This window comes from Heliconius melpomene, chromosome 12, assembly GCF_056956725.1.
Source record: "Heliconius melpomene rosina isolate 202511_hmr_F chromosome 12, ASM5695672v1, whole genome shotgun sequence".
NCBI lineage: Eukaryota > Metazoa > Arthropoda > Insecta > Lepidoptera > Nymphalidae > Heliconius > Heliconius melpomene.
In genome coordinates, this window is record NC_140400.1 from 12,782,552 (window position 1) to 12,803,512 (window position 20,961).

Consider the following 20,961-nt stretch of genomic DNA (forward strand, 5'->3'; position numbering starts at 1 on the left):
GCTATCCCTGTTTTCATATACGAAACAATATCAGGATAAAAAGATATTAAAAAAGAAAACAATTTCATTATCAATATCTATTTAATTATGCAGTTTTCAATCAAAAAAAAATAAAGGAATTCTCAGTGCAATAAAATATACAATGTTATATATACAGATATTGAATAATCACAATAAAACTTAAATCATTTATCACAAATAAATGTCTTTATTAATAAGTATAACCTAAGACCATATTTAATACAAAAACTTAACAAATTTTGGTAAAACTATCAATACTTTAGTACAATGTACTTTGATAATATATTTTTTGTTACATAATAGTTTTACAAATTAAACTATAACCAAATAGTTTTTTAATCAAATAAACATATTTATTAAGAATGTGTGTATAAAAGCTCAAATTAAAAGTTTGTTGTTTAATCTCTTTATCTATCTATTACAATTAATTAATTTAATCAGCACTTATTAAATGCTATTGTTGAAAACCGCGGAAGATATACAAGAGTCAGTACTATTTTAAATTTGCTGACACCATACAACATTTTTTATATTTGTAAAACTTCTCTCAATAAGTTTGAAATGTGACTTATATAATTACATTATATCTATTTTACTACATTTGGACAAGATTTAAAATGGCTCTTGTTAAATGTGAACCTGGTTTAACAACTTACCACAACAAAAGTATAAAGTGGACAATCTTATATAAGTACTGTATCATCTTAACTGAATGATATGAATTGAACTTTATTATTTAAAAAAAAAAACGCTTTTTAGATCCTTATAAAAATGTATTTCCTGTGAAACTTCGAATTAAGTTTTTTAAAACTACTTCCATTAAGTAAAAAGATTGTATTCACTATTATATTTTTGAACAGTAGAAATAGTCACATTTGCACTGACAACCTAATTTTTCTTATATATTCCTAAACGTAAAATCACAATTTTACGTAAACATTATTTCTAGAGATTGTTTTATAAAATAACATTTTTTTACATTCATTTGGTTTTTTATTTGTAATTCTACGGTTTATTTTCTAAATTATAATAATATAAATGATGCAGCAAACAATTTGAAGATGATCGTGCACAAATATCCCTTGTATTATAATAATTCAATTGGAAGGCACGACCTCAGACCGACAGTTGTATGAACAAAATATACATATTATATAATGCATAAATTAGTCAGATGTGTAATAAATACATTTGTTGCCCTAGTTTTAGTAAAAATGCATAGGATATACAAAATAATTGAATATAAATCCCGATAACGCTATCATCATTAATCTTATTAAAGATTTGACCCCTTACCCTTTTTTATAGTACAAAATATAAATAAATATTATTATGAAAAATACAGCTACAATGTTCTATGGAATATTTAAAATTAATAGAACATATTTGTGTAATAAGTTTACATTCAACATAAAACCATACATAAAAGTATTAAATATAATAACGTAGTAAAATGCGAGATTGCTGTGGGCTCATTTCAAAAAATTTAAAGAAACATATTATAGCAATGCAATATTTCATTTGTTATTTCATATATCATTTCTTGTTATAAAATATTGATTGTGTTACATTTGTAAAATTGATTGTCATACAATAAATTTTATTATTAATCTTTCTGACTGAAAGTATAAACTAGGATACTTTATGTTCTTTGATAGAATCCAACATACTAAAAAAAGCAAACCAAGGCAAATGTTTCACCGACAAAATTCAAATAGTATTTAAAGTTATAACCACCATTAATGTGGTATAAAGTATATTTCCTGCTTCCACAAGGAAATATTTAATAATACATATAATTTACTGTGTATATTACCAGAAATATATGGCATATTTAAACTAATAAAGTTTGTGAAACATTTTAAATATTCAGTAAAATGTTTGCATTTCTTTACACAATATTTAAAGAACGGCATACATGTTATAAATAGGCCTACACCTACCTATAGTATATTTTCCTTTACACATTAATGTTATTACTGGCCGTTACTTGTAGAGTGTGGGTAAAGCACCACACTTATTTCCCTAGTGTCAGACAATCTGAGAATCAATTATATTATTAAAATCATCAATATCTATAGTGTATTGTTAATTGTTCCAATGTTAAGGATATAGCATAAAAAATTCAATATGTGATTATTAAATTTGAACTTGAAATTTAGACTTAAAAAAATTATTGATGTAAATATTCCCTTTTAATATTTCATATTCAAAATGTTAGTTATATAATGTTTTCGAAATAACTATAGCAGACTCAGAGATAGTGTTCATATATTTCTGGTAACTTTTGTACAATTTAAATCGAAATACACGTAATGTAGTATATACAATATTACATACATATACATTTTTCAAATGAAACTCTCTAACCGTATTAATCCCGTATATTTATACATTTTTGAAAACGCTATGTTTCAAACACTGAGTAGTAGGCCGTTGTCACACGTGAACCCGGTAGGTATCCGATCTACCAGTTGTGGTGCGAGGGCACAGCCGTGCAATGGTAATCGTGACTGATCGTGGGTTCGATTCCCACTTGAGGAAATATTTGATATTTCCATTTCCTCGATCTAGTAACGAGGCAAAGAACACCATTGAGTCTTGCCACTAAATACGCAATGCCTCCAGCAAAGTGAGGAACGGGAGTGTCTTATTACTAGGTTTCCAGGATCACCCTGCCTATCCTGCTATATGCAGGATAGTGCGTGAACCTAAAAAAATCGGGTTAGTGTTTCATTTAAAATGTGTAATAATCGCGAAAATCAAATATCTCATTACATATACACTTATTTTAGAACAATTAGTACATTTCCTAGTAAAGTTATTGTTCATTTAAATTGCAACTCCCTGCGAATTCAAAGTGGCTACACTTTGACAAATTAAAATTAATTTCTTTAAGTAGAACTGGATGTGTTTTGTCCCATTTTTTGTTTTTTTTCAGCAATCCAAGCGTGTATCCTCTCTTTTAGCTCCGTGTTAGATTTTACTTGATCCATCGATAAAGGTGAACGATTGAATGGGTCCGATTGATCGCTTAGTAAATGTCTGAAAAAATATATTATAATATTAAGGTAAAGCAGAGAGTATTTGCCCGATTTAAGGGAAGTATTGCCAGTTATTACCTTAGGATCATTTAAGGTCCCTTATAATTCAATAGGTTCTAAGATAAATTTATAAGAATACTAGAAATGAATGAATAGAAAGAATTGTATAATAACAATTTACTTTATTGGCAAGTAAATAATATGTTTCTTTAGTTTTCAGTCAATTTAGCTGTCGGCAATTACAATTTTTTTATATCCATTGTTATATTTTACATAAAGTTTCACAAAACAATATTGATATTCTATAGTCCACTAGTGTGCAAAAAAAAAAAAATATTTAAAAACCTAGAGATACAAAGGAAATTTAAAATAACAATGCACATTGTTAGGAAATTATAAAAATGAAATTTAAAATACGGTGTAATACAGGAAATTCAAGGAAATGAAATATTTAATATTTTCATTTCTTCGCTCAGTCGAAGCAAAGCACGACGTTGAATTCCGCCACTCAACATGCAATGACTTCAGAATTCGGCGAAAAATTGGAAATGGAATATCTTAACACTGAGTTCCCTCTGCCTACTCTGCTGTGTGCGAAATACAACGTCACTGTAAAAAAAACAATTACACCACGATACCTGGCTATAGTGGTCCTATCTACTGTGGTCCTAGAACTGGGCAGGATGACGGGGTCCAGCATGATGGTGCTCATGATGGGGTCCAGGAAGTCATCAGGCGCATTCGCGAGTATTTCCTCGTCGCGCTGACGCTGTTCTGCCAGCTGCGCCACGCGGGATGCCACATCTTGTAGAGACGTTATGAGCCCACCACCGCCGATGCGCACTGGAAATTGTATTTGAAACTAAGAAAAGTAAATTACATTTTAGAAAGCGTTCAAATATTTTTAACGTAGCAGGACGAAATTTTTAACGGGTCGTTGCTCACGATGCAATGTCTCGTAAATTGGACGAAAAGTATGGAACAGAATGTCCTAATACTAGGTTCCCTCTGCCAAAAAAAAACTTACCCAAAACAGCCTCTGCCAAAGTAAACAGTTGTGGCGAATACGATCGTCCATCATCAGACACGGCGGCACAAAAGCGCGGGTTGTTGCCAAGCTCCACGTACATGCGACAGATATCCAGCACTGTATTAGCGGGTTCAAATTCGAATTCTTTCATGTCTTTGACCTGAATAAAAAAAATTGGCATATAAGCATTTTATTTTGCTGTAGAACAAAATTTATTTATTTATGGTTTTTTTTAATATGTAAAGGCAACATTAATTTGTAAATACATTATTTATAAAGCTCAAATTACCTAATAAGATCTTCACCCTATGAAGGTATTTATAAGGAAATTATAAAATATTTAATAGTAGTCTCGAGAATTCGGCGGAGAGTGGGGAACGGAGGTCTTAACACTAGGTTCCCTCTGCCTACCCTGCTGTGCAAGATAAAACGTGAAGTTGATTTAATATTAGCATATAGAGAAATGTTCAATGTGACATAACAAAAAAACAATAATACATATATGTAGAATTTATAATAACATTAGTACTAGGTACATACATTCACTTACACACACATACCCAAAAACCTTACAAACCTTAAAATTCTTTTTATTAGGTCCCACCAGGTGCAACAAGAAGTAGTTTAACATGGAAGCAATACGTTCAACGAGCGTTGGATGGCAGAACACGTATGGCGCGTGGGCAGTGAGACGAACCAGTGCGCGCACTGTGTCCTTCCCTAGAATATTGTCGAAACGAGCTAGCATGCCTGTGTGTGAGAGATTTGCTATATTTTGTTCCCGTTCAGCAGCAGAAAGGGATGCCCAAGCTCCTGTTTCCCTATATTATAAGAAAAAAGACATTTTAAACTACCATTTATTCATATTTGGAAATAAAAATAAAAGTTGATCAATTTCAATTATATAGAAGCCAATATAGCTATCTTTATTCAGATTGATATATGGAAAATTCCTGTACAATTTTAACAAATACTATTGGAATATAATACGTGTATTATGTATTAGAAAGTAACATAATGACTTAAGTGTGTTAATTAATCGAAAAAAAAATTGACAGAATACAAATATATAATCTTACAAGAGCTTATAAAATTATAAAATGTGAAAAGGCGGCCTTATCACTAAACTGTAAAGTGTGTGTCTGTATATATATATATACTAATAATAAAACTTGATAAACAAAATCAAGTGAATAATGTTTTTTATTTTAATAATAAAAAATTTATATTATATTAATTATATTAAATTTATATTATATTTATATAAATTTATTTTAATAATTAAAAATATTATGTACATATTTAATTTGAAATAAAAATCCATAATAAATAATGATGATTTTTTAAATAATGATGGTAATTATTAAAAAAATATAATTTATTTAAAAAAAAAAAATGTTTTATTACTTATTTTAGTACGAATATTATAAAAATATGTAAGAAAAAAAATGGAATATAATGAGCAAGCATGTCTATAAAATATTATATAGTAAAGTAAGCAATACAAAATACATACTGAGCAGTTTGCATGGTGCGTATCTGCGCCATGTTGCCGAGTGCCTCGTCCAAAAGAAAAATGGCGTCGTTCATTAAAAGGTTTACGAATCGTAGGAATAGTGGTGGATGTACTGCTTCCATATTCGCTTCAGCCTCTTTAGCTAGTCGACTGGAAATATTATAGATTTTTTAAGTTAGGGTATGTAATTTCAGTTTATCTATATATATAAAATCGAAAGGTCACTCACTCATCACGAAATCTCAGAAACTACATGTGCTAGAAATCTCAAATTTTGCATAGGAGTTATTTATACGACGTAGGTGCTCGCTAAGACGGGAATTTGCATATATTAATATTCGACTTCTAAGGGGTTGTTTTTGGGGTCGAAAGTTTGTATGAAACTTGGTTACTACAAATGCTAGGAGTCTCAAATTTTGCATAGACGTCACTAGGACGTAGCCATGGAGACAAAAATTAGTAATACCATAGTTTACGCGGGTGAAACCGGGAGCGGGCCGCTAGTATTTACATAAACTACACGTTGTATTCCACATATAGCATGTAGTAGTGTGGTAGGCAGAGAGAACCTAATGTTAAGATACTCTCGAGACTTTCGAGACATTCACGTGTTGAGTGGCTAAACTCAACGGATCAACCTCACAAACTCCATATTTGCAGCCAGAGCTTGTCCTACTGGGCTTTCTATAAAACAAGTTGTAGAGTTAATTAAATATCTCACGTGAAAGCTTCCCTGTGTTCTTCATTATTCCACAAGAAATCCATAACCAGGTACATAGGGCGACGGTAATTAAACTTCTGTTCAAACTGAACACTTTGTCCTGTCATTTCTATGCCCACAAATACATCCAGAAGACAAGGCACAAGCTGGAAATATTATACATGTAATAAAATTTATAGATTCACAAATCGAACACAGCGGAGCTCAAAGACGCACCTCTTAGAAACTATCCAAAAACTTTAACTACTAACGGCCGGTCTCAATAATTTATCTATTTTGAACAATCTGTTAAATGATACATATCTGTATATGAGATACAATAGATTTATATGTGTTACACGATTATATACCTAATGTTACCTTTAACGTAACTTTAGTCATACGTTCTATCAAGGTACGTCGATCCTAAATATACTTGTTACAACATATTTATGATGTTAGCACCTCTGTTAGGATATTTTTACAAATGATAGCTTATCGCCGCCCAAAGATGATAATGCTAAGACTGATCATTTGGAAAGAAAGAAAATGCTACTTATTAAATAAAGGCCTCATGTGATCATTTACATAAATTAACAGACAACGTAAGCAAGTCTATTAAAACAATTCAAATAATAAAGTAGTCACCTGTAACCTATGGGGATGTTCTTTAAATAGTTGCTCTCTGTAAAACGATGCCATATTGCTAAGCGGCTGTTGATCGTCGGGGTGATTGGGCAACATCGCTTCTAGGCATTCTGCTAAGCGGGCCCTAAAGATATTTAATAATAAATTATATATACTTGCACTATTTTTAAATATCTCACATATGTAACTTATGAAAATTGACTAAATTTATTTGCTTCTCAATAAGAAAAGGACAAATTGTAGTAAAATATAGGTTTTTCTTATTATACGGTATCAAATGCGGCATTCTCACCCAGAAAATAATAATATTATTAGACTTTTACTTGGTCCACGTCCTTGTTTTAACACCAATGGAGAAGAGTGCACAAGATATAAATAGTTTATTTTAACATTATGAAACCATCAGAAAGATCAGTACAGTAAGTAGTAATCTTAAAAATAATTACATCTCAAAATAATTTTGTATTGTCAATTTTAATTGCATATTATAAAAATATAAATATCAACCTATATACCTCAAATGTGGATTATAAGTTCTTGAAGAGTCGCCCATGAACATCAGTACTAACGTGAGGGCCGGTTGCAGCAGCCCCGCGGTGTCCGCCTCGTCAGTGATAGCCCCTACAGTGCGGCGCGCCATTGTTATCAGCACCACTATGTTTTCTAACACGAACTCCGGTATACATCTAAAATGAAGAATTTATTCTATATGAATCCATTAATATTTGTAGAAATATATTGTAAACATCTGAGAAGTTGGTGTAGTAAAATATAAAGTATATTTTTGCGTATACTTTGTTTTGTTGGAAATTAATGATATGATGAAGTGGAATATATAATCAACTTACGACTAGAATACTTTGGAGATACACTTTTTTTATTTGTTGTTAACATAGGCCACGTTATCTGGCTCATACGATGGTTATAAGTCCATTATCTCAATTTAGCTTACTACAATTATAATTTCATTATTTCTAAAAAAATCTTTTACGTAGCATGGAATAATAAGAAGAAAACATCCGGCCAGGGTGTGACTGTGCGGAACAGACTGTTCTAACACTAGGTTCCTTCTGCCTTTTCTGTAATACGCGAGATAAGGTAAACAAAAAAAAATAACCTCAAAGTATCCGGCGGTGGTGTAACAACAGGCATATGCAAATGCACTAGCGTGATCGGTGCATAGGTAGGTGGGGATTCCTCTCCGGGCGGCGGGGGTACTCTCGCCGCGACTTGCACTAGCCACGTGCATGTAGTTGCTTGTAATCTATGAAGGTTGGTTAGCATCTCGTTCTCTAGTAATGCGCATCGGAGGCTGACAAATCTGTAAAATTTGATTTATAATATAATATCATATTTATAAAAAAATATTCCATATATCGGGGCCGTAGTAACTAGGTGGCACAGCGTATAAACGACGGTTATTGGTCCATTCCACCAGTCAACACGGTGTGTGAGAAACGGAGTGTCTTATTACTAAGTTCCGCTGCCGGGATACAGAGTGAATCTAAAAGATACAAGATCAAAGATCAACGTCTATAAAATTACGTACTAACACTAGATTCCCTCTGCCTACCCTCCAACAAGCAAGATGTACTCTGAGGCTGTAATCTACTAACTAAACTCACTTGGTCATAAGAAACCTCGCGCGCTGCCTCAACGGGTCGAGCACGTGGTGCGCGGCCGCCACGTCGGCCAGCGCCCTTTGCGCACGCCCTAAGTCTTGACCACAACGGTACAATTTCTCTGCACACACTCTTACACCTGAAATACAATTAGGGTGGATTCACAGTTCATAGTGCCGGTCACGGTTCATTCTCAGTCTGTAAGAATGTTATTATTTGAGAAATATTTCTCAAATATATCATATATGAATATTCATATATGCGCGATTGGACAGAAACTATAGTATAAATGCACTTTTTTTGCAACCAACCGTGACCAGCACGTGTGATTCAACTTTAGGAAGTATTAACAATCTAAGATCTAAGATAAGACTTAAAAGGCTAATGTCACACCTTGTTTACTCAGCATAGGTGTACAGAATGTTCTAAATATCAGAATTCTCACAAATAAAAGGAAAACTCACTAAATATTCAATACGAATAGTTATTAAACGAATTGTAATTCCAACGATCCGTGACTTGATTTGCGACGCCGATCCCCACTCAGGGGAACATATTACTTTTATTTAATAATATTTTTATTTCGTCGCTCTGGTAACAAGTTAAAATATAAAGTCCAAAACATTACCTAAATCAATGCATTTATGTGTCATGAAGAAGCACTCTGTAACAAATGTATAAGATTCCGCAGTCGGTCGCTTAATAGTTTGACCTTCTTCCGTCTCTCGTGGTGGTAACAAACATGTTTCATTGTGCAAGCAATCCAAATGTACTGACTTAACTACGCATTCTTCTGGCTAAAGAAAAAAAATACAGAATACATTTTAAAATTATGTGAAATCATTTAGGTCATCATGGCCCGGGCGTCGCTCATAAAGGGACGCCAAATAATTCGCTAAACTATTTAAAGATATATATGAAATATATTGTGTTCTCCTGGGGGGTGTTGTAAAAATGTTTTCCCCCGGGCGCGAGTTAAGCTCGCTGCGCCACAGGCCACAAGAGTAATTAAGGTGAAAAAATAATTAATTGTATCGTAGAAGCAAGTCATTCATTTTAAGTACAATCATTCCCTCGAGTGAATATCAAACCCATAACCATCACATTTAAAATAACACTGTAAAAGGGTGTGATCAGAACTTATAATGAAATAAAATTATTTATAAAATAAAATTTCTACTCAAACCATTAGGGTTTTAATTTTTTTAATGCCATATCTATAATCACCATAATATATTAACCAAAAAAAAATTAAATAACATTTATCCATACCTATATTATAAATTCGAAAGTAACTCTGTCTGTCTGTCTGTCTGTCTGTCTTTTACGCAATCACGCCCAAACCGCTAATTTAATTGTGATAAAATACTCATATAGAGATACTTGAGGGTCTCGGGATGAACATAGGATACTTTTTTTTCTCATATTTGTAATATTTTCGATATATACCAATATATTAAAATAATTAATTTGACATGCAATTTATTCCGCCATGTTAATAACAATGGTCGCTACGCGTTGCTAAGCAACGGCTTGCAAAGTTTGTTGTTTTAAGAAAACGTCACCCAAAATGAGCTTGCTTAATGCATACATGGCGCGCGCCGATATAGATTTGTATACATTAACAAAAATTAGATGATTTCTATAATTTGATATTCATCCTTATGAAAATAAATATAATAGTCACTTTTAGCATTTCATGTAGATGGAAATTATAGTTTACTGTATAACATTCTAATAAATAATTAAGATGTCACTGATTCCAAATGAGCTAGCCTACGAGTGGTATAGTATGACCGACGCAAACGGGCAGATGACTTTGATGATTTTGTAAATTTTTATATATTTTCGAATTACTATTATTTTTTATGTAATTATTTGCTACTTATAATTAATTTATCTCAGTTCGGTTATCTATACCGATGTTATACACTTAAAATATCGTAATTTTAATCATTTGGGATTTTATTTAATATTGTTCGCAAAAATTAATAATTATTTAATATAGAAAAATGTTTAGTACGCGCGCACGGCAAGCTTTAAGTACTTTTTCTAATATTAAGAATTTCCTTTAGTTACTTTTACTTCTATATATTTTTTCTAATAATAAATCTCCACTTACATTATTTTTTAACTTATTTTAATTATTTATTTTAACTATTTAGGCTTATATTTTCGCGGGCGTAGTCGCGTCCGGGCCCACTAGTATTTGATAAAAATACATAATTATTTTACTTACAGTTACTGCACCATATGTTGGATCAATTTTTAATGATTTTGGGTCATCTGACTTGGTACAAAATGGCTGGCACAGATGAAGAAGGACTGCACCAAGATTTACCATAAAACCATCAGACACACAATTCATTGATGCAACACTCATTTCACCAGCCTATAATATATAGATTATTTATTTAATTAATTACAGCTTCACATTTTCTCATAAATAACTAGAGTTCATTCTAATTTTGAAATTTATTTACAGAGGCTTTGCACATTAGGCATAGGCATGTTACAAGACATAGAAATTAAAAAAATATATAATTATTACCCTTAATGTAGCTTAAACTCTTACCTATTGTGCTACAATAGTGTTAAAGAAACATATTTAATTTAAGTGCCATTTTGTTACTCATTAGATCATTTTAATTTCCAAAAAAACATTAAAAAGGGGGCTTAAAAAGGATCTACATAAACACTTAAATCTATAAATAATTACAAAACTTAATAGTTTACAACTTAAGGCCTTTCTGGAGCAGAGGCACAGAGCCTGTAAAATTCGACGGTTGTAGGTTCGATTTCTACTCTGGGAAACAAAATATTTTCATTTCCCTAATCTGGTAACAAGACAAAGAATGGCCTTGAGTGGCAACTTGCAATATGTCGAAAATTGAGTGTCTTAATAATTTATCAATGATTTTTACCTGAACATTCCATAACTTTCCTCTAGCAACATTGGATTTTAAACATTTACCTATCCATGATAATAATCTATTTTTTAACTGTGAACCACCTTTTAATAGAGACAAGAATATCTTGTGTAAGTTATTTGTAAGATGTGATGTTGCATTCCAAACAGAACTTTCTATTAGAACTGTAGCTGCCTGAAAGGAGATTAATAATGTCAAAAAAATATTAATGTGTTTACAAGTTAACATTTTGCATTTGTAAGAAAGGAAAAAACAATGCTTAATAAAAAATAGTATTTCAAGTCTCTCTGGTCTTGTCTAAAATCAAAATAAAATAAATTAAAAAAAATAACTAAAAGTTGTATAATTATACATTTTAAGTTCCCAAAGAAACTTTTAATGTAAATACTATGGGTTACATTAAGAAAAATAACACTACACCTTACTCGACAAATGAACTTGTTTTTTCAATTCAAACCAGTGACAATCACTAGTTCCTGAGATTATTTTGTTTGATCAAATAAACTCTTCAGCTTCATAATATTAGTATAGATGTACTATAAACATTCTCTAACATATGAAATAGTAGTACCAGATATTATGAGCATAATATTACCTGGTCTAAAGGATTATCAAAAAATTCATGTATTGATGTTCCAGTCCTTGGCAATACAGAAAGGTTTAACAAGGCACCTATTACAGACTCTTGATACTGCCTTCCATTACTTTCCATTTTTGGTTCACAAGCATCCATTAAAATGGGTGCCAAGTTTGGATTGCCTGGAGAAATTGTATTAATGTTTTTTTTTGTTTCATGATGTGGTTGATATAGCGGGATAGTCAAGGGGAACCTAGTGTTGGAACACTCTACTCCTTAATTTGTTACAAATTTCCGAGGCATTGCATGTTGAGTTTGTGCATACTCAACACCACACTTTGCCTTGTTACCAGAGAGAAGAAATATAATAATGTTTATAATGTAATCATGGGGCCTGAATCCACAACTGTCAGGGTAGGACAAAGCCACGCTGTCCCACTATTCCATAATGAACTTAAACATATACAAATTCAACATTTCAAATACTTACTTGCAAAAAGTTGTATAGATGGCAATATATAAATGGGTAAATTAACTACATTAGAGTTAACTATATCTGTATGAATTCTTTGAAGTACAGGTATCATTGAATCTTTTAATTGTGATTGACATTCACTATCACCTGAAAATTTCAATATCATATTATTAATGAAATTTTTTTTTTGCAGAGGGATCCTAGTGTTAAGACAAACTTTTTCCTTTTTTGAGTGGTGGAACTGAATTTTTGCAAAGTTTTGCCTTATTGGCAAAGTGAGGAAATGAAAAAAAAATCACTCCCGCAAGTGGGAATCAAATCCACAATCCTAATATTTAGTCAGTTGTGCTGCTGTGCCACAACAGCCTCAATTATAACAACTTCTTTTATATATATAATACTAATTACATATGTAAAAAACTACTTACCCTCAGACACAAATGCTTTAATCAAATCATTAAAAAATATATGACTTTGGGGACCTACATGTTGTAAAATAGCTACTAATTGGAATGAAAAGTCTTGTCCTTCAAACAAGGCTGGCTGTTTCAGTGCAGTAACAGCATTTCTAAATATGAGTTCCATCATTTTATCTAGTGCATTCTTAATATATGGCTTATCTGTAAGATTGTATCCTTGAATATTCTCCATTGAACTGAATAAATAAGGAAAGACTTTTTTTTGTATAACATGATCTTTAAATACTGTGGTGTTTGTTGGTATAACACTTTTATTAATATCTTGCAGTAATAATCTCTCAAACAGAGCTTGCTCTAAAGCTTCTAAGTCAATATATATTCTTGGATTCATGGCTTGGGCTAATTCTTCTAAATATACTAATTGTTTATTTGTTTCACCTTTAACTGCATCAGGATTTATAGTGAAATGAAAAACATCCTCAACTATACAATTTATTGTTTTGACTTTTTCATTCTCTTGTGATTGCTTTAAATTAATATCTAAAGGTTGTGTATTTTCACTACATTCCTTGTCATTTGTAGATTTAACTTCTGGCACTCCTAATAGACCCGCAAATGGGTTGGTTGGGTCTGACATTGTAATTAAAAATTTTAGTAACGAAGAAATAAAATAATAACAATGTTACACACTAAATGAGGATTTCACATGGTTAATTACACTGTAACCGGCTAGTGTGGTGATTTTAGAAATATTTAATTACAAAACAATTCTTTATTAGGCGTTTTCAAAAATGCTGACTGTAAAAATTTAATTTCTTTATCACAAATTTGATAAAAATTGACAGTGACAGTCAGACTGACGATGAAAAATTGATTATGACAGTTGTAAATAATATCTTAATATAGATAAATACATGTAATACATTCCTTGATTTAAATATTATTTTTATAAAACTGTTGATATATAGTACAATAACGAATTTGTTAATAAATAAATTTTGACTCTTGTCTTTAAATCATATTAATAATGTTGTTAAAATAATAATAAAACTAATTTAAGTATAATTACGTTAAGTGTAACAAATACTAATAATAATTATTATATAATAATATAAAAAAGTATATAACTTATTATACTGTACTTAAAATGTTGACTGTTTTCTTTTATCTGTATTAATTGCAACATCCATTGCCCATGGGAGCCACCTTTGCAATATTTCTGAATATGATCGTTATAGTACTTTTTATTGAAAACACAACCTATGCGTTAAAAAATATTATGATAACTATTAATAGCAGTATATTACTTAAATATTTTTTTATTAATTTCAATAATAGTAAAAAATTAAATAATCTTTACATGAATAAAAAAAATCAATAGCTTTCAAATCAGTTTTACATTATTGCTATAGTTATGGTATCACTGTATCCACATTAGCGCCTTCAATATCCGTGTTGGAACTGGGAACTAAATTAACGCAAAACTTGCTTTTGTTTCGCTGCAGTCGTCGTCTGAATTCGAAATCAATAATATTCCGTACTCGATTTGTTACGTCTACGTCTTTATGCAGCAATGCTATGAAAGAATTCTAATACATGGCGTATAGTAGTCGCACATAGTGAATTGTTGATTTAATGTAAGATTGGTAACACTTAATATTATGTATTTACTTGTTAGGACATATTAATCAGATGCGTGTCCCCTAAATTTTAATTGCATAAAGTGCTTGGTCTGCTCAATTTGTCACACACGTGCAAATATATTGCTACACATATTTTTCATAAAGAATCTATTTAATAATTTATTTAAATGTAGTAAACACTTCATTGACTAAAATTGTCAAAATGGCGTCAAATTCTTGGTACACCATTTTGTAATTAGTGTCTATTAAAAATGTCATTTTATTTGTATGAAAAATTTGTATAGTTTTTGCATGAATTAGTAGGACATATTCGTATTTAATACGTAGTAATCAATTATTATAAATAATACATAGTAAGTTTAATTTTTTTTTATAAGAAACATTAATGGTGATGGGAAAATGCTTTAATGTTTAAAGTTATATAGCATACATAGAAATTTGCAATTGTTATAACGTCCCAAATAACATTTTTTCTTAACAATATTTACTTTTAATGCTACCTATTTAAAACGGTAGGATAAAGTCGCGAATAGCTATACGCCAGTAACGTAAGTCTGTGTTTGTGTGAGTGAGCGTTGTACGCGTGACCTCGAAAAAGGAAGGACAAATATCTTGCCGTTCTAGAAGGCTGACGTCATTTATATCGTGGCGAGCGAGAGCGCTGCGTACACCAAATAGCAAGACATTGTGAAATGTGAACGGCCACCCACTGCTTGCATATCTGCTTGTATTACTACTAATTTACTTGAAAGTTGTGGCTATGAACAGTTAGTTAGTCTACTGACTTCTGCCATACATGTTAATTTCATTCCTGCGCAATTATTTCTAATTTGTGATTCTGGAGATTCATTCCAATGACAATTGTTTCGACGATTATTAGGTATAGTATAGAGAATATCGAAAATTGCTCTCGCTTGAACATGATAGACATATTTAAAATGCGTTTTACCGCAAGTTTATATTAAATTGTTTACAATTGTATTATTTGAATACTTTGTAAAATATCATTATTAGGGACGTCAGTCTCGTAAAAGAAATGGCATATATGTATGTGTGAGTGTGAGTATAAGAATAAGTGTGCATTCGTCCCGAGATATATAATTTTTACTTAATGTACACTAAGTTTTGTTTTGATAAAAATGTTTATAATAATCGAATATATCTAAATCATTTGTGTTATATTAATATATTTCAAAACACATAATTAAATAAACGTTTCCGATTTGGTCGGGTTATACGAACATGGCGGCCGATTTATATTTCGCCAGTCACCAATCGAATGACGTAATTATTAGGTTGAAAATTACAAAAGATTATATTTTATTATAATTTAACATTAAAATTTCAGATATATTTGAGTATCATTTGTAGTTGTTTAATAATAGAAATAATGAACTTAATATAGCTTACAGGATCTTGTCGTATCACAACTAAATGAAGGATAAAGCTAATTTATATACCTATCTATTAATTACAGAAATGAACATAATTAAAAAAGAAATGATTAAGAATTTATTTAAACAATAAACTTGGCACACAACTTGTCTGTCTTTTTGTTAATTTAGGTCATGAGAGTATACTAAGGTTATTTAATGAGATATTTATAATTGAATTGCAAAACCTTAGTATTCAGATTATCCTTAATATATTTTAAATTTATAGATTGTCTTTTGGTTGTGTTAAGAAATTTATTAAAAAAATGTGAAATCAGTGGTATTGATTTTATCTTTATCTATATTTTTTTTATAATACACGAAAATAAAATTTCAACTAACTCGAGTCCTTTAATGACACGATAGATTTCATAAAAGAAATTGTTTCCAGTAAATACAAATAAATTATTTATTAATTGTGAAATAATCTTTACATTAGCATATCTCATAAAATTATCGTAACTATTATGTTATCTCTTGTTTCTATAAGATAAAACAATGAACATTAAAAGGATTGTTTTACAAAATTTTACTGAAATCCGTTTTATGTAAATTTTTAAATTAAAATGCTAATATTTTTCTTATCTCAATTTCAGTGAAAACATTACAATGGCAGATCCAGCTTCAAACACAGATGATCTAGAAGATGGAGAGATCGAAAGTGACGGTGAAGAAATAAACGAAGTGCAAAAAGAAGAAAAGAAAGAAGAATCCATAGCAGAAAATGAAGATACTAGAGATCAAGATAAATTAAATACACAAAATTATTACTATTCCAAATCAGGTAAGAAAAAGAAATCAAAGTCAAATAAGAGCGAACAAAAATTTAAAGATAAGAGTAAAAAAAATCGGAAATACGCGGAATCAATCGAAGATGATTTTGCTGGTAATATTGAAAAAGCGATTAGAAAGGCTATGAACAAAAGTGACGGAAATGAAGTACAGGCTGATGAAGATGTAGAGGAACGTCGTAAACATAAAAAACGTAAGAAATACGATAGTAAAGACGGTCCCAGCAAAAAGCGAAAAAAGCAAGACTATTCAGATGAAATGGATGAAAGCGAAATGATGTGCGTAAGGGGGGCATCACCCGTTCAAAAACAATCGCCTAACGAAATGTATGAGGATGATGACAGGGAATCATACGAATCTGATAGTAGCCAAGATTCTAGAGATCATCAATCTCATCGTCAACAAAGACACAGACCACCTCAGCGCGATCGTAATAAAAATAAAAATGACAGGAGAAGGGGAGCTGGAGCTCATCCTATGCAAGATCCTGATGGTGTCTGCTTGTATTATATGCAAGGGAAATGCCATAAAGGCGACGATTGCATATATTCCCATGACGCTCAACCTCCTAGAAAAATGGAACTCTGTAAGTTTTATCTTATGGACTGCTGTGCGAAAAGAGATAAATGCTTATATATGCATGCAGATTTTCCTTGTAAATATTATCATACTGGACTTCCTTGTATATATAAAGATGAATGTAAATTTGCACATGGTAAACCATTGAATGATGGCTTGAAAAATATTTTGCTGAAGCATATAGAATCAGCGCCGAAAGAAATACTAGGTGACTTTCCAAGATTAAATAGAGAAGGAGCTCTCAAGATGATTCAAACTACACAGTTGAAATTAATGCAACAATTCTCAGAAAATACCGACAATCAGACGAGGAACATTCCTTCACTTTTTGATTTAAATATACCGAACCCGCAAAATATTGCTGAAACAACCAATTCAGGTAATCAATTCAATAATGATAGGCAAACAAAAGTATCACCTAAAGTACGACAATCGCGTTGGCAAAATGATTCAAGTCAAAATTTAAGTTTATCGCCAAATAATAGTAACGCGAACAATGCAAATGTTTTAAGTATAAAAAATTTAACAGGTGTACTGGCACCTCGACAAATTTCGAATTTAACTAAAATGGGTATAGAAAATTTAGATCAATTGGGTCAATTGACAGTATTACAGCTTAACAGTATTGGGATATCTTTAAAACAAATCACAGAAATTCAACTTAACACAATGAGCATACAAAAGTTAGGATTAATTAACAATTTAGAGCAACAAAATGTGACGTTAGGTTCAAGTACAGTACCAAAAGATTTAGATTTACGCATACCTCCCGCAGCACCGATACCTACTAATGTAGCGGTGTCAACGGAGTTACCCGGACAAGATGTAGATATGCGTTTTCAACCAACTGCTGCTGCATTAAATGACGATTCTTCGAATAAAGTTGCTAAAAAAGATGCAAATGTAAAAGATATGATAGACATAGATCAATATACAAAAGATGCGTTAAAATTTGTTTCAAAAGACAAGGAAAATATTGATATTTCAAATGAATCATTAGATGCTGCTAATAAAGGTAGTCAAACAAATGAAATAAAGGATGTTGATCACAGGATTTTACCCTTTTCAGAAGGCGATACTAGCTTACACAGGCCTAACGTAGAAAGTAATTCATTACATGTTGATGGCGATACAGATATTCGATTTTTACAACCAGAACCAATTTTCAAAAACCCTGAAAAGCGAAATCGTCGGTCTACGACCGACGACGATGAAGATAATAATTTATTAATAGATGAAAAGTGGTATTCCAGTGATGAAGAAAAAGGAATAAAAAAGAAACCTTCACCAAATTTGTCACCTTCAAAGGGATTTATGTCACCACCTTCATCTGCAATGTCAACAATCGAACCTTCATCTGTTTTAAGTAAACTTGGTGATCTTTCAAAAATCGATATTAGTGAAGAAGTAACGAAATTGCTTAATACTATGAAAAATAATTTGCAGGACAACAAAACAGTTGAGGCGGCTGACCAAAATATATCAAGAGATCCACGATCGAGACGTTCACCTGCCAAAGTATCAGAAATTAATAAACCTCCAGTTAAAAAGCCTTCTCGCGTATCTATATATGAGTGTATAGATGGCGAACCTACAGACGGTCGTAGAAGAACTGATGTAGATTTACGGCAGTCGGATTATAAAGTTGAAAGTTTTGGTGATACAGATTTGAGGCAGAATACAAGCGGTGATATCGATTTGCGTTTAGGTTTACCTTTCAAACCAATTCCTAACTATACTCCAGCGTCAGAAATTAACGGATCAATAAACAATCATCCGCCTATCACATATAAGTTATTACCAATTCACATACCTAGACCAGATTACACTGATATAAGAAATAGTACGGCAAAATCACAGGCTTTGACTGATCCTAGATTAAGAAAAGTTTTTAGACTATCAGTTGATGAATCCAATAGTGATAGTGAAAAAACTACTACCAAAATTGTAAGCACTGCACCGCGAGTAGATCCTCGAAGGAAGCCTAAAGATACTGTGGAAATATTAAATCAGGAACAAAAATCAAATACATTAGATTTACAAACAATTTTACAAAATTCTAATTGGTACAAGGATTTGAGTTCCACAAACAAAATTTGCGTCAATCAACACTTAGCACCGGTGACTCTCATGATAAAGCAATATCAGCAGGAAAAACTCTCTGGTAAAAAGTTTGATTTGTCTTCAATACTAAATAATCCTGGGCTAGTAGGTGTTTTTACTAATTTAGGAATAACATTAGGAGAAAATGGAGATTTCGCTTATTTACCCAAGCCCAAGGAGGCTTTATTAAAAACGCCTACTAATTTTAATCAAAATACAAACCCATTCAACAATATGCCAGGTGGACCGGGACCTATGGAAGGGAACATGGGTATGATGAACATGCCTCCAATGGGTATGGGAGGTATGAATAATATGAATCACATGCACGGTTTCAACCAAGGTATGTCGGATCCGAGAGGCGGTCCAACTCCAGGTCTTCTAGGTATCGCGCCAAACATACCTCACAATTTTAACAATAATAAGTTTGGAGGTCCCCACAATTTCGGAAATATGGGATTTAATGGACCTCCTGGGAACGATTACAATTATAATATGGATGGTGAACAAAACTTTCAGCGGTTTCCTAATAGGGGCGGGCATCGAGGCCGGGGAAACGACAGATGGAATCGGGGGTCTTCCGGTAGGGGTCACAGGGATCGAAAGAATTTTAATGAAAGGGGTAATTGGAAAAATGATAGGCATTAACTGTTGTAAGTGTAAATAAATTATTTTTAGTAACACATACCCTTCCACATATACATGATGTGATTAAGGTGATAAATATATTAGAAATTTTAGACTAGTTAAGATAGCTCTTTTTATAATTTATTTTATTGTAATAGAGTAAGACTTTTGTGTACATGCTCTTTGTTAGTGTATATATTTTAAGACCTAAGTCGATTCAATAATATTTTTTATCTTAAGATTAATAATTAAAAAAATTATGTAAAAAAATGAATTACGTTCATTTTCAAAGTACTCATTATACGAGCCAAATGTTTTAAGACTGAGTGCAGGTATATGATTGAGTTTTTATGTTTTTATGATATATTATGATCAATATGTGGTGAAGTTAGTACTTGAAATGATACTAGTATACATAGCCCATTTTGAGATAGTTGCCTTAGATCTCAAATAGAAGATAGAGCGACACATCATCATTTTCGCAATTAAGGTGATTCAAATATGTCCAGTAATATTAACTGACTGAAAGCAATATACATATATGAATTAAACATATTATTTGTATAAAACGTAATGAAATAAGAAACTTTTAATGAATAAAGAAACTTTTGTTTATCTGTTAATAAAGACTTGTAAAGGTAAAAGCTACTGGACTTAAAATAAATTTATGTTTAATATCTAAATGTCTTAATTTAGCACCTTTATATATATGTCATTTTGTCACGATGAATTCATTGTATCTTGAAAAATTTTTTTACAGACAAAAAAATGACGATTAAACTACGAACAATATATATGAATG

The 20,961-nt window shown here is 31.4% G+C and overlaps 2 protein-coding genes across 5 annotated transcripts; one reads left to right on the plus strand and one right to left on the minus strand.

The window, feature by feature from the left end:
* Positions 1–62: 62 nt before the first annotated feature.
* Ube4A (Ubiquitination factor E4A) lies at positions 63–13,834 on the minus strand. Of its 2 annotated transcripts, XR_014878598.1 has the most exons (17): positions 12,992–13,834; positions 12,579–12,710; positions 12,107–12,270; positions 11,506–11,685; positions 10,821–10,973; positions 9,210–9,378; positions 8,585–8,720; positions 8,077–8,280; positions 7,475–7,645; positions 6,960–7,083; positions 6,333–6,478; positions 5,612–5,761; positions 4,673–4,916; positions 4,093–4,255; positions 3,704–3,908; positions 2,800–3,066; positions 63–2,700 (listed from the first exon to the last, which is right to left on the minus strand). XR_014878598.1 is itself a non-coding variant. In XM_085195289.1 (16 exons), exons 1-16 carry the CDS (start codon positions 13,617–13,619, stop codon positions 2,916–2,918), a joined length of 3,120 nt encoding a protein of 1,039 aa, XP_085051415.1. In that variant the 5' UTR covers positions 13,620–13,834; the 3' UTR covers positions 63–2,915. The 2 variants fall into 2 exon arrangements, 1 of the variants encoding a protein (XP_085051415.1); XM_085195289.1 differs by having other exon boundaries at positions 63–3,066.
* Positions 13,835–14,436: 602 nt separating this feature from the next.
* Positions 14,437–20,836, plus strand: su(sable) (suppressor of sable RNA-binding protein). 3 transcript variants are annotated; one of them, XM_085194100.1, is made up of 2 exons: positions 14,437–14,619; positions 16,655–20,836. In XM_085194100.1, exon 2 carries the CDS (start codon positions 16,668–16,670, stop codon positions 20,178–20,180), a length of 3,513 nt encoding a protein of 1,170 aa, XP_085050226.1. In that variant the 5' UTR covers positions 14,437–14,619; positions 16,655–16,667; the 3' UTR covers positions 20,181–20,836. The 3 variants fall into 3 exon arrangements, with proteins under 3 accessions (XP_085050226.1, XP_085050227.1, XP_085050224.1); XM_085194101.1 differs by lacking the exon at positions 14,437–14,619 and adding an exon at positions 14,687–14,978; XM_085194098.1 differs by lacking the exon at positions 14,437–14,619 and adding an exon at positions 15,062–15,505.
* The last annotated feature ends 125 nt before the right edge of the window (positions 20,837–20,961 follow it).

Excerpts from the sequence above, each read along its gene's own strand:
- Ube4A (XM_085195289.1), bottom strand. The coding sequence starts at position 13,619 with ATGTCAGACCCAACCAACCCATTTGCGGGTCTATTAGGAGTGCCAGAA. Across the intron at positions 9,379-10,820 it reads CAACATATGGTGCAGTAACT|CCAGAAGAATGCGTAGTTAA; the intron begins GTAAGTAAAATA and ends TTTTTTCTTTAG. Across the intron at positions 7,646-8,076 it reads CCACCGCCGGATACTTTGAG|ATGTATACCGGAGTTCGTGT; the intron begins GTTATTTTTTTT and ends TCTTCATTTTAG.